Source organism: Metschnikowia bicuspidata (genome assembly GCF_001664035.1).
Source record: "Metschnikowia bicuspidata var. bicuspidata NRRL YB-4993 chromosome Unknown METBIscaffold_7, whole genome shotgun sequence".
Classification (NCBI taxonomy): domain Eukaryota; kingdom Fungi; phylum Ascomycota; class Pichiomycetes; order Serinales; family Metschnikowiaceae; genus Metschnikowia; species Metschnikowia bicuspidata.
This window is the reverse complement of record NW_017387737.1, coordinates 324,826-338,324: the sequence shown is the minus strand read 5'-3', so window position 1 is coordinate 338,324 and position 13,499 is coordinate 324,826. Positions and strand designations below refer to the sequence as shown.

The following is a 13,499-nucleotide window of genomic DNA, read 5'->3' as shown; positions in this document are numbered from 1 at the left end:
CAGTGCACCCGTACCTCTGCGAAACCAATTTGTCCGGGCCAATTTAAGCAGTGGGCGGTTTTCGAATTCACAAGTATTTACAATTGCGCCGTTACAAGTGAAGGTGTCTGCTAAAATTATTTCTGTGTCTTACATGACAAGATGCAACGACAAGAATAGTCGCTCAGTGGTCAAGACAGATTTGGCCTGGTCGATGCAAACGAGGTCTTGCGCGGTGTGTATTTGAAGTCAGGCCTTGATCTTTTGCGGACCAGTCGGTGACACCCCCAACGAGGTAAACATAGGGGGGAGAGTATATAAACTTATCAAGGAAATCTCAACTAGTTCACAGTTCTAAATTTGGTGCGACGGAATATTGACGTGAAATCGGGATTCAGCGTATTCAAGTCATGGGCACGGTTCCCACGCTCGGTAGGCCCGAGATTTCCGAGGCGCGCCGCCGTGCAGAACTGAGAAATTCAATAGCACTGCTAGTTCCAGCGTCAGATTAGCAGGTGCCATTATTTCTACAAATCAGAGCCATTCGTACGCCTGTATCGCTACTCTATGTTTGAAGCCGTTTATATCACGGACTCGAAAAACTCTCTAGCTTATGAAAACTTGGTGTTCCAGTATGTTCCCACCTTTCTGGCCCTTGCCAACACGCTAAACACTCGATTCGACAATCACGAGAGCAGCCCTATTCAGATAGTTGAGGTGAGCCGAGATTACTTCATTTGTTCCAAGGCAATTGACAGGACTATAATCTATTTGCTATGCCTGAGCCGCGAGCTAGCAGATGGTTTCAATCCGCTCGCGCCGTTCGTGTTCATTGATAAATTGATCGAAACGATGAAAGAGTACTTTGGCCTGCCATTGACCGCGACTAAAGTCACTGCCAACAACGATACGCTTAGTCTCTTGCTCCATCAGATGATTGCGGATGGCTTGCCACATGTTACTGATTTCAACAACCTAAAGGACGTAGTCCTGCTGAAAAGCATTCTCCTGAAGATATTGCACACCGGCAACCAGTTGGCCGCTGCTGCCAACAACAAATCGCTATCTTCGCTCGCAAATAATGGCATTCCGGCTTCAAACACTGAGAAAAGCCCGGTGCCTTGGAGAAGGGCTAATGCTAGATACACCAATAACGAGATGTTTGTTGACGTCACGGAAACTGTGAATGTTATCTTGGGACCAAAAAAAGCAAAGAATGGCCTGCGCTTATCTCTGGCTCGAAACTTCGACTCGGCATTCTACTCTACCATGTCTTCCCAGTCAGGCAAGCGACTTGTTCCTGTAACAGGAACCATCTCGGGTCAGATCGAGTTTTTGTCTCGAATCACTGGCGTGCCCGAGTTACAGATATTACTCAACTCTGCAAAAACCTACCTAGAGGCTCCTCAGTTTCACAGGTGTATTGATCTTGATGTTTGGAGACGTTCGAAATCGTTGTCCTTCATCCCGCCAGACGGACGCTCCACGCTCATGACGTATCAGGTCGACCTCGATAGTCTATCAAAAAAAACACAACTTGGAATGTTGGGGATTCTCGAGTTTGACCTACAAACCGAGCTTGGGATCCACAAAGACGAGTTTGAGTTGAAAATAACGACTCTGAAAGACCAAGCAGTGCCTAAAATCGAGACGATACACGTCGAAATTTTTGCCTTTGAACCATTAGAACTTGAAAACGACAACTTGTCATCCTCAAAGATCAATGATATTATTCCAAACGGCATAGATAAAATGAAAGCTATCAGGGTCACTGATGGTGACTTCTTGTACAAAGGTGAAGGCTGCGGTCACTGGGATATCAAAAACTTGACGACAGGCAGTCAGCCTTCTCTCAGGGTTGCTATTCTGACAGTGAATGAAATGCAAGACAACCCACAAGAATTGAGAAGGGACGAACTCGATGTTGAATCGGAAGTTCAAACTCACCCTATCTCTCCGTTGTGGCTCAAAGTCAGTTTTGCGTACAAAGGTGAAGTCCCTAGTGGCTTGAAAATAGATAGCTTGAAGTTGATATCCTCCAAGGGCATGGGAGAGTCAGTGAAGCCGTACAAGGGAGTAAAGTATATCACCAAGACAGGTGATTACAGCATTAGAGGTCGCTGAGAAGAGACCTGTCAGGAAGCCGAAATTACAATTCTCTCTTCTGCGGATGAGCTGTCTGAAATCCGTCTATGTGACAATAGTTTGAGAGATCATATATTATGTATATTAGTATGTTGTGTGCCCCCCTGTCGACTGATTTTACTAATCAATGAGACGAGCAGCATTTACACGCACTATTTGTTAATAACTGGTTTCGTGATCGTCCCGGTATAGCTTATTCGGATTTCTTACTCTTCTTTGCCTTCTCCTTCTTTGCGTTCTTGATCATAACATTGCCGACAAAAGTTCCTACTGCCAAAGCCGCTATTAAAAGCAAGAGGATTGGCAACTTTATGGCGTATTCACGGGGAAGGAAGTAACCCTGGAGGATGCTGCCCTCATCCAAAAAGGGAACTAAAAATACCCACGCAGTGTAATAAGAGAAGACAGCAGTGGCCACTCCGAGCATGGCGAGACCGACAAGTTGATCGCAATACTAAGGGTTAGTACATTTTACATCAGTGTAACAGTGAAAGTATAGAACTTCTTTAAACACATACCATTCCTGAAGAGAGAATCTGTTCTTTGTTCCAGTCACGGGTGGGTTTACGTGTTGACTCTCTATCGCACACCTGTACCTCCTGTGGATAGCATGTGGAGAAGTACGAGATAAAAGGGCAGATTATTGTACTTGATGTAATTTCAAAGTAAAAGCGTTTCGATACTATTGTAGCCAGAATCATTCGTTTTAATTTTTTGATATATTCATGATTTGTTGTTGTTCTTTTTTTTTGAAGATAAAAGTTTGCTTTATTCGATTTTTCTTGCAGAACATCAAAAAACTATGGTGAAGTAAGGAGCACAGTGACTTTCCACCAATTATCACGAAGAGGGGAAGCCCACTTGGGTCAGAATTTGTTACAAATAAAAACAAAACAAAACACGATATACCATCACAAGAGATGATTCAAATCAATATGTCAGGCTAAATACTCAAAGATTGAAATCAGGAGCTAATTCCGTCTTTTGATGTTTTAAGCAACTACTTCTCCGTAAATTTTTCTACACATAATGCCAAGAGGCTCATTTAAGAGTGATAAGATATTATTTCAGAAGCAATCTCAAACTAGGCCGATGCAAGAACTTGAACCGAGGCACCATTTAAACATTTGCAGTCATTCATCTGAACTATTCAATTTCGCGGCTGTGCGTTTTACTGTATGCATTGAGGAAGACGCCCAACCTTTCCTCTGCCCACTCGTTAGCCATATGTAGAATCAACTGAGTCCTTTTTTTTTTACGAAGAGCAAGATCAACACCAAATACATAGCCAAAAACCACCAAACCATTGCAGGCATGTTTGATAAATTGAAGCTGCGGAAAGCCCCGCTTTCGCTTAGTTCAGTCAGTAACGCTATCCGTAACTCAGGCTCTGCCAGCTTAACGCCCGAATTACCAGCAAAACACCTTAAAATCGTGGCTGGAGACCAGTTGGGACTTCCCTTAAACTCCGTGGTCGCAGCGGCATATGATCCTGTTCAGTCGCTCATTGCACTTGCCACAAAACGGGACTCCATCCATGTTTATGGTCAGAATTGTGTCGAAGTGGTATTCGAGCTTCGCACTTCTGGCGTGATTTCTCATCTCAGGTTTGTGAAGGGCATCTACTTGGTATGCATTGAGACCTCTGGAAATGTCACCATTCTATCGCTTCACAAAAAGCAGATTTTGGCCACGTACTCAGCGCCCGGATCAGTGACTGCGGTCGAATGTGATCCATCAATGGACTGGCTTATATTGGGGATGGCAAACGGGTCTGTGCTCTTCTATGATGTAGACAGATTTCATTTGACCCCTTTACGCATCGACAATCTACAAAAACAGGTATTGCCAAAACAGAAGTTGTCTCCTGCTCTCTTTATCCAATGGCATCCAAGAGACATCGGCACAGTGTTGATCACGTATTCGCATTGTGCCGTGCAATACTCCTTGACTTCTGGATTGATTAAGAATGCGTTCATTTACAAATTGACCCCTGAATGCAAAGGTTTCGAGTTTTCTAATAAGTTCGAGACTGGTGGTAAGAAGAAACTTTTTGGGAGCGTGAAAGATGTTATTCCTCGTATGAAGGAGGCACACTATCATCCAAATGGACTTCATATCGTAACCGTTCATGATGATGGGACATTGGTATTTTTTGACGCGAATGATGGTATGTTGCTCCATGCAAGAACAATGAAAGACACATTTCTTCATCAGGCCGGACCCTCTGTGTACCCCGAATGTTCAAGAGATCTAAGAATAGCCTGGATTACTGGGCAAGACCCAGAAGATACGTCTATCTTGGTGACAGGATCATCCGACTCACAGCCAGATGTTATCCAGTCTTTGGACTTTGGATTCACTTTGAAATACTCGTTGACCTCACATGAGAAGCAAGGAGATTTTTATGCCAATCCAGTGGAGGGGCAGAGGAAATTCCCGGTAAACTTCAATCGAAGACTGCAAGAGGAGGGTGCAGCTGAACACATAGCATGCTTATTACCAATACCAGCAGAGGGACAACCATATTTTCATGGAGGTCATAATCCTTCTTATGCATTGGTCTTGACAAACATGGGAGGAGTTCACTTTACACAACTTCAACCTACCACAAACCCAATTCAAATTCCTCCTTCATTACAGTCCATCAGTCCACCAACGACATTTAGTACCGTTCAGTCTGTGCGAAAAATTGATTGGTATGGGGTCATTTCAAGTAAAAGAATTGGGTCGCCAGCAGATTGCTCGCTTGTCTCTGGTGGTGCTACGGTCGACAGACACTTTCCGAGAACATTAGGTGTCGAAGATGGTGTTAAAGATATTCTTGTCAGTGGTCACGAAGATGGTACGATTAGATGTCTAGACGTCACAGCAGGTGAAAGACAACGAGGAGAATACGCAATTGAGTTCAGCTTGAAAGATACTTTAAATCCCGGGACAGGTTCAGCTTCTTATAGAGTGCTGCATGTGTCGTTCAGTTTTGAATGTAAACATGCAGTTATTGGTCTTGCCAACGGCAACATGGCTATTTGCAAGTTCGGAAAGACGCCCACGGACACATCAGTCATTCCTCCTTCGATCGAAGACTACTCCAAATGCGCAGTACTTCACTCAAACGAAGACGCTTCCATAGTTGATTTGAGCAGACGAATCTCTGGGAAATTTGATCTGCCTTCTTTTTTGCCCCTTTCCTTGCTCAAACTTCTGACAGAGGACAAGATTTCCTGTTTAAAGATGTCCAATGCCGGATTTTCTGCAGTTGGCTTCAAATCAGGCAGGTTAATCGTTTGTGACATTGCAAGAGGCCCTGCAATAATTTTGAATTTGGAGAGTATTAAAAAGCACATCCCATCTGTTACTGAGCAATGTTATGTAACAGCGATTGAGTTTGCAATCATGGAATATGGCCAGGAAGGCTTCTCATCTTTGCTCATGTTCCTTGGGACGAATGCTGGGGGGAATTTTCTCACATTCAAGATAGTTCCACAGAGAAACGGTGCATTCGAAGTAGTGTTTGCTGACAAGTCGTTAGGCCTCAACTACCGAAGCTCAGATACATCAGCAGAAGCAGCATTGGAAAGAATCATGCCTGTGAATGCCACAACCGGAGAGTCAGCTGTCGCTTCATTGGAAATGTTTCAGAAACTAGGTCAAAACATCTTGATCCCAGGATTAGTGGTTGTTTCATCTCCAAGAGACTTGCGCGTATTGAAAACGCCAAAACAGAAATTATCTCATAAGGTTGTCGATGAGGCATGTGTGAGCAGTGGGATTATTTCATTACTGACCAAAGGGGCTGTCCTTGCCACGGTCACAAAGTCTGGGTTCATCAAACTTTTTTCACTTCCTGCGTTGAGTGATATAGCGGATGTCAAAATCCCAACGGACGTATTCTCGAGATTAAAGATAGCGCTCAATAGCGAAGCTGCACTTACGTCAAGCGTTCTTTATTCCGGAGAAGTTTTCATCAAGGTGAGTTCTAGCGAGATTCTTAACTTGTTTTTGTATGACCAGACAAAGAACAAGGTGTTTAAGACCAAGCCCACAGATACACTATTCAATGACACGGCTATAATTCCTTGCCGACCAAGTGCCGGTGCTATGCTGTGGGCGAAGGGCCAAACCACATACATCTCGAATAAGGATTTGACATCGTTGATAGCTGGCCCCAACAGAAAACCCGCAAAACACCTTGAAAGTGACTTGGCATATAATAACAGCCCCGATGCGAATCCTAATCAGTCCTACGGCACATACGGCGGAGCAACATTAGGAAAGGGAAAAGAAGAAAACGGCTACGTGGAGCCCGTGAGAAAGACAGCAACCAGTAATCCTTACGCGATGGGAACTCAGAGATTTGTTCGAGGATTGCGAGACGGTCTTGACTCAGTGGAGGAGCAAGTAAACAATTACGCCAGTGGATTTTCAGAGGCCATGACAGACACCGTTGACTCTCAAAAAAAGAGCATGTACTCCCTGGCCTTCAAGAGTAAGTTTGGATTCTAGAGGCTAATTATGAGCTAAATTTAATCAGTGTCTAGCTCAATTTAATTGCAACGTGGAACTATCAAGATGCGCCAGGCTATAACGCTGAGAGCGGCCAAACGAAAATCAAATAGATATAACCTTAAGCAATTTAGGGTTATTAAATACTATAATTCATCTGTTAAGGAAGCGTGTAAAAAATGATTTAGGACTTGGGTTAGTGAATTTACTGATCACATTCCCAGGAAGATCAAAGTGATCCGCATATCGCGCGCGACAACAAGGTATGTTCCTCTTTGATGTAAAGGCTCATCGACGGACAAAATTACAGCTCAAGACTATTTTTACGATGATGAATAACGGAGATACAAATCAGCAACAGTCAGAGACTGATGAACCAAGAATAATGTCAACTTTCCAACCCCACACCCCAAGCTCTAGTCCTAAACGTAAACTAAGGCCAGAATCACCGCATAGAGATGGAACTTCAACAGTGGGCAAGCTCAACTTCCTACAAAGTGACAATATTGACGAGCATTTCGAACACATACATGATTCTCATACAGAGATATTGAACTACTTACAGCTGCTTGATGCTTATACACAAAAAACGCAAATGGATCTCGATCAGTTGTTCGACCGACTGAAGAATAATAACCAACACCTCAGCACGCTTTTGAGCAGCATAGCCGAATATTCACGAGAAGTGACAGAAGAAGGAAGTGCAACAAAAACAGATGTTAGTAGAATATTGAATGTACTCAACGACTTACGAGATTCGCCAAACCTGGAAGAACTAATGAAACGTCTCAGTGCAAAACAAGAAGAAATTTTGAAAGAGTGGAGATCATACACCGCCAAATCAACCACTGATTTAGGAAAGTCTGTTTCAATAAACCAACACAACATACTAAATAAGTTGCAGTCAATTGAGACACAATTGGGTGGTATAAAAATCCAAAACACATTTGGTGAATTTCGAAGCCGTGTCGAGTCGTTAGCGCAGGAAAACTCAAAAGAAGTGAATGCTAAACTTACAGAAGTCCTTCAAGCTCTTCAACTGCTCAATTTGAAAGACAAATCACATAATCCAGAAGTCTCACTGAACGACTTGGTGCCGAAGATCTCTGAAATAATTGAAAATTCAATTGTTCGCTTCGAAACCTTACTCCAATCATATTCTCAGACCACAAATAAGGTATCCTTCGACGATACAGTAGATCACTGGAAGAAGAAGCAAGCTGATCTCCAAAAAGAATACAACGATCTATCAAGAAATTATTCAGACCTAGAAAAATCATACACAGATCTTGAATCGAGATACTCAAAACTAGAAAGTCGCTATGATGCCAAAATCCAACGTTTTCTAGAGCTTCAATCGGATTTCCTCAAGCTTGGGGAAGAGTCAAAGAACCTCAAATCTTCAATGGCAGACCTTGACGCATCAAAGTACGATAAAGTACATGAACTACATTCCAGGAGAGTGCGAGACCTACGCAATGTGACACCTTTACAACGACACAATCGAATTGCTAGTATGCCATTACAGAATCATTTTTTAAAGGAGACCAACAATTCCGACTTGGAAGAGTAAGATAGAGTAGTTGTTTGAATTGTGCTATATACATTTTTTTCATACTCTTTGATCGCCTACAAGGCTCTAATTTCTTTCTTATCATCCATAAACGGTTGGAGAACCTCAGGGATGACCACACTGTTTGTTTCAGGGATGTAAAATTGCTCGAGAATGGCGACAATAACTCTTGGAACCGCTAAGGCAGTCCCATTCAACGTATGTGCGTACTCTAGCTTCCCTGTTGCTTTTGATCTCTGCTTGATACCGAGGCGTCTTGCTTGATAGTCACCACAATTTGAAGAGCTTGTCAACTCACCCCACGAGCCACGTCCTGGCATCCATGCCTCACAATCGTATTTTTTGAGCGCCGGCGCACCCAAATCTGTAGTGGGCATATTCAACATCTTAGCTTTGAGGCCAAGATCGCGGATTAATGATGCCTGAAATTCACGTAGTTCCTCAAGTTCTCCCTCAGCCTTTTCCGAATCAGTGAAATGAAACAATTCAACTTTTGTGAATTCATGGACTCGATAGAGACCCGCGGTGTCCTTTCCCCGGGCTCCAGCCTCGGCTCTATATGACCTCGACACACCGACATACTTAAGGGGGGTGGAAATTGTTGATTGTGAGTGTAATGCACCTAATGGTATCTCAGCAGTACCAGCAAGAGATAAAGGCTCTCCTTCAATTGAGTAGACTTGCTTTTCATCATTTTGATCACGAGGTTTGAATCCACAAGCACTTATGATTTCGGACTTCACAATGGAGGGTGGAACCACCATGGTGTAGCCAGCTTTACGTGCTCTGGAGAGGGAAAATTGAATCAATGCCTGTTCTAAGAGAGCACCATCATTGATGAGGTAGTACCATGAAGATCCGGAGATCCGTGCCGCAGTCTCAAAATTCATTAAGCCCAAGTTAAGACCGATAGTGCGATGATCATGTTTGGAGATGGGCAATGCAGATTCGATTTGCTGTACAGAGTCACCATTGATGACTTCCTGCAATTCTGGGACATTTGGATCAGAAGGAACTGAATCTGAAAGCCAGTTAGGAAGCGACTCCACTGCATTATGTATGGTCTCGGATAGGACATCCAACTTGTTTTCTAGCGCAGATATCTTGACCTTATATTGCAGAAGCTCCAGCTGCAAACGAGCTATTTCATCCAGATCAGTTCCCCCAGAATTTTGTTTAAGTAAGTTTCCTAAAACAAAGCCAAGCTTCTTTCTGGCACTTGTCAACAGATTTCTCTCGTCTTGAAGAGCTAGCTCTGTTTCGCGGTTTCGGAGAAGGAAGTCCAACTGTTCAGAACTACCATCACCTCTGCGAGATATAGAGTTTCTCATCTCATCTTGTCGAGAAATGATTCCCTTTATGTCAAAGACAGGCCTCCTCAACGAAGAAGTGTTTATAAATGAGCTCGCGTAGCGCACGAATATGGTACTCCAAAGCATGAGCGGTTGCGGGCAAGGTGAAGTGGAACATTTTGGGAGTGCACAAGATTTGCTTGGTTGATGTCGCGCGATTTCTCATGAGTGAATATTCTGTGCACGCGTTTCCGATATTGTTGTCTGATTACAGCCAAACGGCAGGAATTGAAGTCAAATTGTCGATCAAGACACGAAAGTATCCTCGAAATCATATCCTCAACCTGAACTTCTGGCGTCAATTTTTTTTCATTGGGTGAAATCTTCATTCAGCCATTTCCGCTTTTAGGTTTGGAAACTCACAATTCGCTTATGAGGGCCATTGCTCGCGCATCACCCTTCGCCAATGCCTTCTCATCTAAGGCATCAGCTAAGCAAACCCAGGGGTCTCTTGTTCCACCCCACTTCAAAATACTCTGCTTGTACTTTTCGCCTGCATCTCTACTCCATGGATCATTTTCGAAAAGACCTTTCCAGATCTTTTCTGCGATGGCCCGGTCTAATAGATAGGAGTAGTACACAGCTCCGTAGGAGAATAGATGAGGGAACTTTCCGTGCCACGTAGACCACAAATCAGCGAAAACTTGCAATTCCTTTTCGAGTTTGTGGTAAATTTCTGTGGAGTCAAATTTCTCAAAGGCTACTTCATCGCGAAAGTCGACCACGTTATCACTATGAAGCGCTTGATCCAAGAGCGCCATCTTTGATTGCATGTAGGTTTCCGTATGCTTGAGAGTCTTCAGATGTCTTTGATGACTTTCTAATAATTTAAGTGGTAAAGGCTCCCCTGTTTTATAGTGCTTTGCTATCTTGCACAAAACTCTGGGGTCGCTACTGAACAGTTCCATGAGAACTGATGGCAATTCAACAAAGTCCGTAGCGCACCTAGTTCCTGACAAATTATGAAGGCGAGTACGACCGAGCATCGAGTGAGTAGCATGCCCCATCTCATGGAAGATTGTATCGACTTGTTCCAAGCTTAAAAGCGTCGGAGTGTCGCTGTCCATGCCGGCAAGGTGGCTTATTTTGGACAGACTAGCGTTCAGAAAGTTGCACACGAGAGAAATCACTGGTAGTTGATAGTCTCCTCCAGAACTGAGGTGAGTTTCTTTCTCCAACTCTTGAGTGCTTTCACTGCCAATATCGGTGTTGAGTTCTCTAGAGCATACGAGTGTGAAGTGAGAAGGCAACACTTTGGAAGACCAGAAGTCGACATACAAGTGACCCAATATCTCGTTATTGGATAGGTCAATATAGCTTAATTTGCGCACTTGATTTTGGTTCCAAGTCTCACCTTTCATGGTTTTCTGAGGTACGAGCGCAACATTATATATGCTGCGAAACAACTCATCAAGACCACTCATGATCGACCCGACCGAAAGATATTCAGATATGTCTTCAAGCGGAGTTTCTTCCTCAAACGAAACAAGACTTTGCTTTGATAGCAAGAAATCTCTGTCCCACGGCTTAACATCTCTTAAAATTTGTTCTTTGGAGAGTGAAAGCTTTCCAGCTGAAGCCTCTTGGTTTTTGAGATCGTGAAGTTGTTTGATTTCTGCAACAACGCCATCGGGCCTGGACAATAGATTCTTTTGCAAGTTGCGGAGGAATGTGACCACATTCTCGGGGTTCTTTGCCATCTTGTGTTCGAGCTGGTATTGTGAAAAAGACTTGTACCCCAACATATTAGAGAGGAGCGCCCTGTATTTCAAAAAAGCGTTGAGGGTGTCGAGTTGGTCTTTCAGGGAATTATGCAAACCGATCCAGACTCTTTTGCGAACATCTTCAGAGGAAGACAGAGACAAAATCAAAGAGGGAATATGGCCAGCTAGGGGAACCATGATATCAGTTTTTGAGTGTTGTGGTGCTCTATTTTGATACAACATGATATCCTTCTTCAAGCTGTCGGATTCGATCTGCTCAAATTCATGCCTGGGCACGGCCACCCAAAAAGACTCCATGTTCTGAATCTCGTTATTAAATGTCGAGCCTAAGAGCGAGATCTGCTGGGTCACCATGACAAAATTCTTCCGGGTATCAGGATCCATGGCAATGCCCGAGCGCTCGAAATCTTGCCGCAAATACTTGCCAACCTCAATCTCTTCATCACTCAAAAATTTGGCGACATACAGATCTAACACCGTACACAAAGTGCGGTACAACTCGACATTGGTGTTGAGTTGGTTCATGTATTCGAACATCATTTCATGAGTGTTTTGTGCAGCATCCACCCACTTTTGGCTCGAGTGAACAACACGGATGAATTCGGCCACATCGATAACTCGACAGAGGGTGTCACTCAACTGGTCCAACTTTCTGATGTAGGTCAATTTTCCTTGTTCTGTATTATTTGCCTCCAAAAGCATCGACGTCACTAGAGACTTGGCTTTGGTGAGAGACAGCTTTGAAAAATTCACCAAGCCATCGGGAGACGTGAGATGACTGTTTCTGAAGAGCCCTACATTTGGCGATGAGAATACCAGATAGCCAGGCAGGTTAAAGTTGGCGAAGTATTTCTGGGAGTCAAACAATTTAAGAATCTGGTCCGACCCCGAAGCACGATGTAGATTTCTAACAGCGCTTGAAGCCAGAGTTCGGCCAAATCTGGGCACGTTGGCTGTTCTTAGAAGCATCGTTAGAAGGTACTGTGAATCTTAACCACTAGATACAAGGCCTGGACCAATCGAGCAAGCCGGGGCCGACGCACAAAAGAGCGCGGCTTCTACAAGGGCGAGGGCTACGAGATGCCGCGGGCTTGGAAAAAACACTAGTCAATGGAAATGGGCTTAACTTCCTGGAAAATATGAAGAGAAGGCAGTAATGTTGAAAATCAACATTAGACCACGTCACATTTCTGGAAAGTTAAACACGATCAGAAACACGTGTGATTTATTGGGGCCGAGCGGTTCACTTTGCGCCAGACAATGAAGACTCCGGTTTCGCGGGGCAAAATATAACTGCCGCATTCGCCTCGAGAAGTGATCACATGATACTTGATTCCAAACCTAGGGAAATTACACATCTATGGTATATTCACCCATGGAGGAAAAATATTATGTAGCCCAGCTGCTATGAAAGTTCATACAGACTGTCCTCCAGCTTTTCACGGTGGCATGTCTCGTTGCCCTTTGTCAGCAGACTCGCCCCGCGAAGCATACTACTTGCCTTTAACTATGCAGCGGTCCAGCGACCTGTACTTGCGCGCCCCTATACAGCCGATATCAAATCACCAAGTCATGCCTACGGTCCCTAGGTCCCCCCGGATTCTACAGTTATACTTGTTAGAATGGAAATAAGAAAGCGGCCTTTGTGAAAAACCCACTAGACCACTCTTTATATTATTCTACTCCCGTATAGCACCGAAGGTTCCAGCTACCTCGGCCTTTAGATCGAGCAGTACGCAGGTTTTGGCACACTGCTGGCAGCTTTTGTAGTACGCTCTCCGCCGCACCCGCTCCCGTGATTGTGAGAACTAGACGCTTAGCCCTAATTAATCATGTGACAAATGAGACATTAAAGTTCGCACCACTTACCCGGAACCAAATAGCACGACGAGTATATGAAGGGAAGAGAATTCCCTCTAGAGATCTTTTTAGAAGGTCAGTTGACACAAAAGTGGTTTTAGTTTTTCCTAAATAAAGGTTTATTTCCACACGCTAGTACATCATGTCGAATCCGATATCTCAACTGTACCAGTTGGGAACCACTTGTGGACAGGACATTGAGTTGGAATATCCTGTACTCAAGCAGAAATACAAACAGGTTATGGGTCCTGAGCCGACCGCTGAGCACAAACGGATGCTTACATCGACTTTCGGAAAACTTCAAGATGAGAGTCTTACTAGTGTGTGGAAAATATTCTTTGAAAGAAGGATATTTGATTT

The 13,499-nt window shown here is 43.9% G+C and overlaps 6 protein-coding genes across 6 annotated transcripts; 3 read left to right on the top strand and 3 right to left on the bottom strand.

The window, feature by feature from the left end:
• Window positions 1-546: 546 nt before the first annotated feature.
• METBIDRAFT_46821 (uncharacterized protein) lies at window positions 547-2,103 on the top strand (the record flags this gene model as incomplete). Its single annotated transcript, XM_018858083.1, has 1 exon — window positions 547-2,103. One exon carries the CDS (start codon window positions 547-549, stop codon window positions 2,101-2,103), a length of 1,557 nt encoding a protein of 518 aa, XP_018709789.1.
• A 214-nt stretch (window positions 2,104-2,317) lies between these two features.
• Window positions 2,318-2,575, bottom strand: DPM2 (Dpm2p; the record flags this gene model as incomplete). The annotated part of the gene is made up of 1 exon (XM_018858048.1): window positions 2,318-2,575. A coding segment is annotated over one exon (258 nt), but the record flags the coding sequence as incomplete, so codon positions are not given.
• Window positions 2,576-3,333: 758 nt separating this feature from the next.
• SRO77 (putative Rab GTPase-binding protein) lies at window positions 3,334-6,803 on the top strand. Its single transcript, XM_018856302.1, has one exon. It carries the CDS (start codon window positions 3,439-3,441, stop codon window positions 6,628-6,630), a length of 3,192 nt encoding a protein of 1,063 aa, XP_018709787.1. The 5' UTR covers window positions 3,334-3,438; the 3' UTR covers window positions 6,631-6,803.
• A 212-nt stretch (window positions 6,804-7,015) lies between these two features.
• On the top strand, window positions 7,016-8,203 carry METBIDRAFT_47010 (uncharacterized protein; the record flags this gene model as incomplete). Its single annotated transcript, XM_018858114.1, has 2 exons — window positions 7,016-7,723; window positions 7,844-8,203. 2 exons carry the CDS (start codon window positions 7,016-7,018, stop codon window positions 8,201-8,203), a joined length of 1,068 nt encoding a protein of 355 aa, XP_018709786.1.
• Window positions 8,204-8,259: 56 nt separating this feature from the next.
• On the bottom strand, window positions 8,260-9,642 carry METBIDRAFT_79782 (putative serine--tRNA ligase; the record flags this gene model as incomplete). Its single annotated transcript, XM_018859125.1, has 1 exon — window positions 8,260-9,642. One exon carries the CDS (start codon window positions 9,640-9,642, stop codon window positions 8,260-8,262), a length of 1,383 nt encoding a protein of 460 aa, XP_018709785.1.
• A 272-nt stretch (window positions 9,643-9,914) lies between these two features.
• On the bottom strand, window positions 9,915-12,248 carry METBIDRAFT_79781 (metalloendopeptidase; the record flags this gene model as incomplete). The annotated part of the gene is made up of 2 exons (XM_018859124.1): window positions 9,915-12,155; window positions 12,192-12,248. 2 exons carry the CDS (start codon window positions 12,246-12,248, stop codon window positions 9,915-9,917), a joined length of 2,298 nt encoding a protein of 765 aa, XP_018709784.1.
• Between the last annotated feature and the right edge of the window lie 1,251 nt (window positions 12,249-13,499).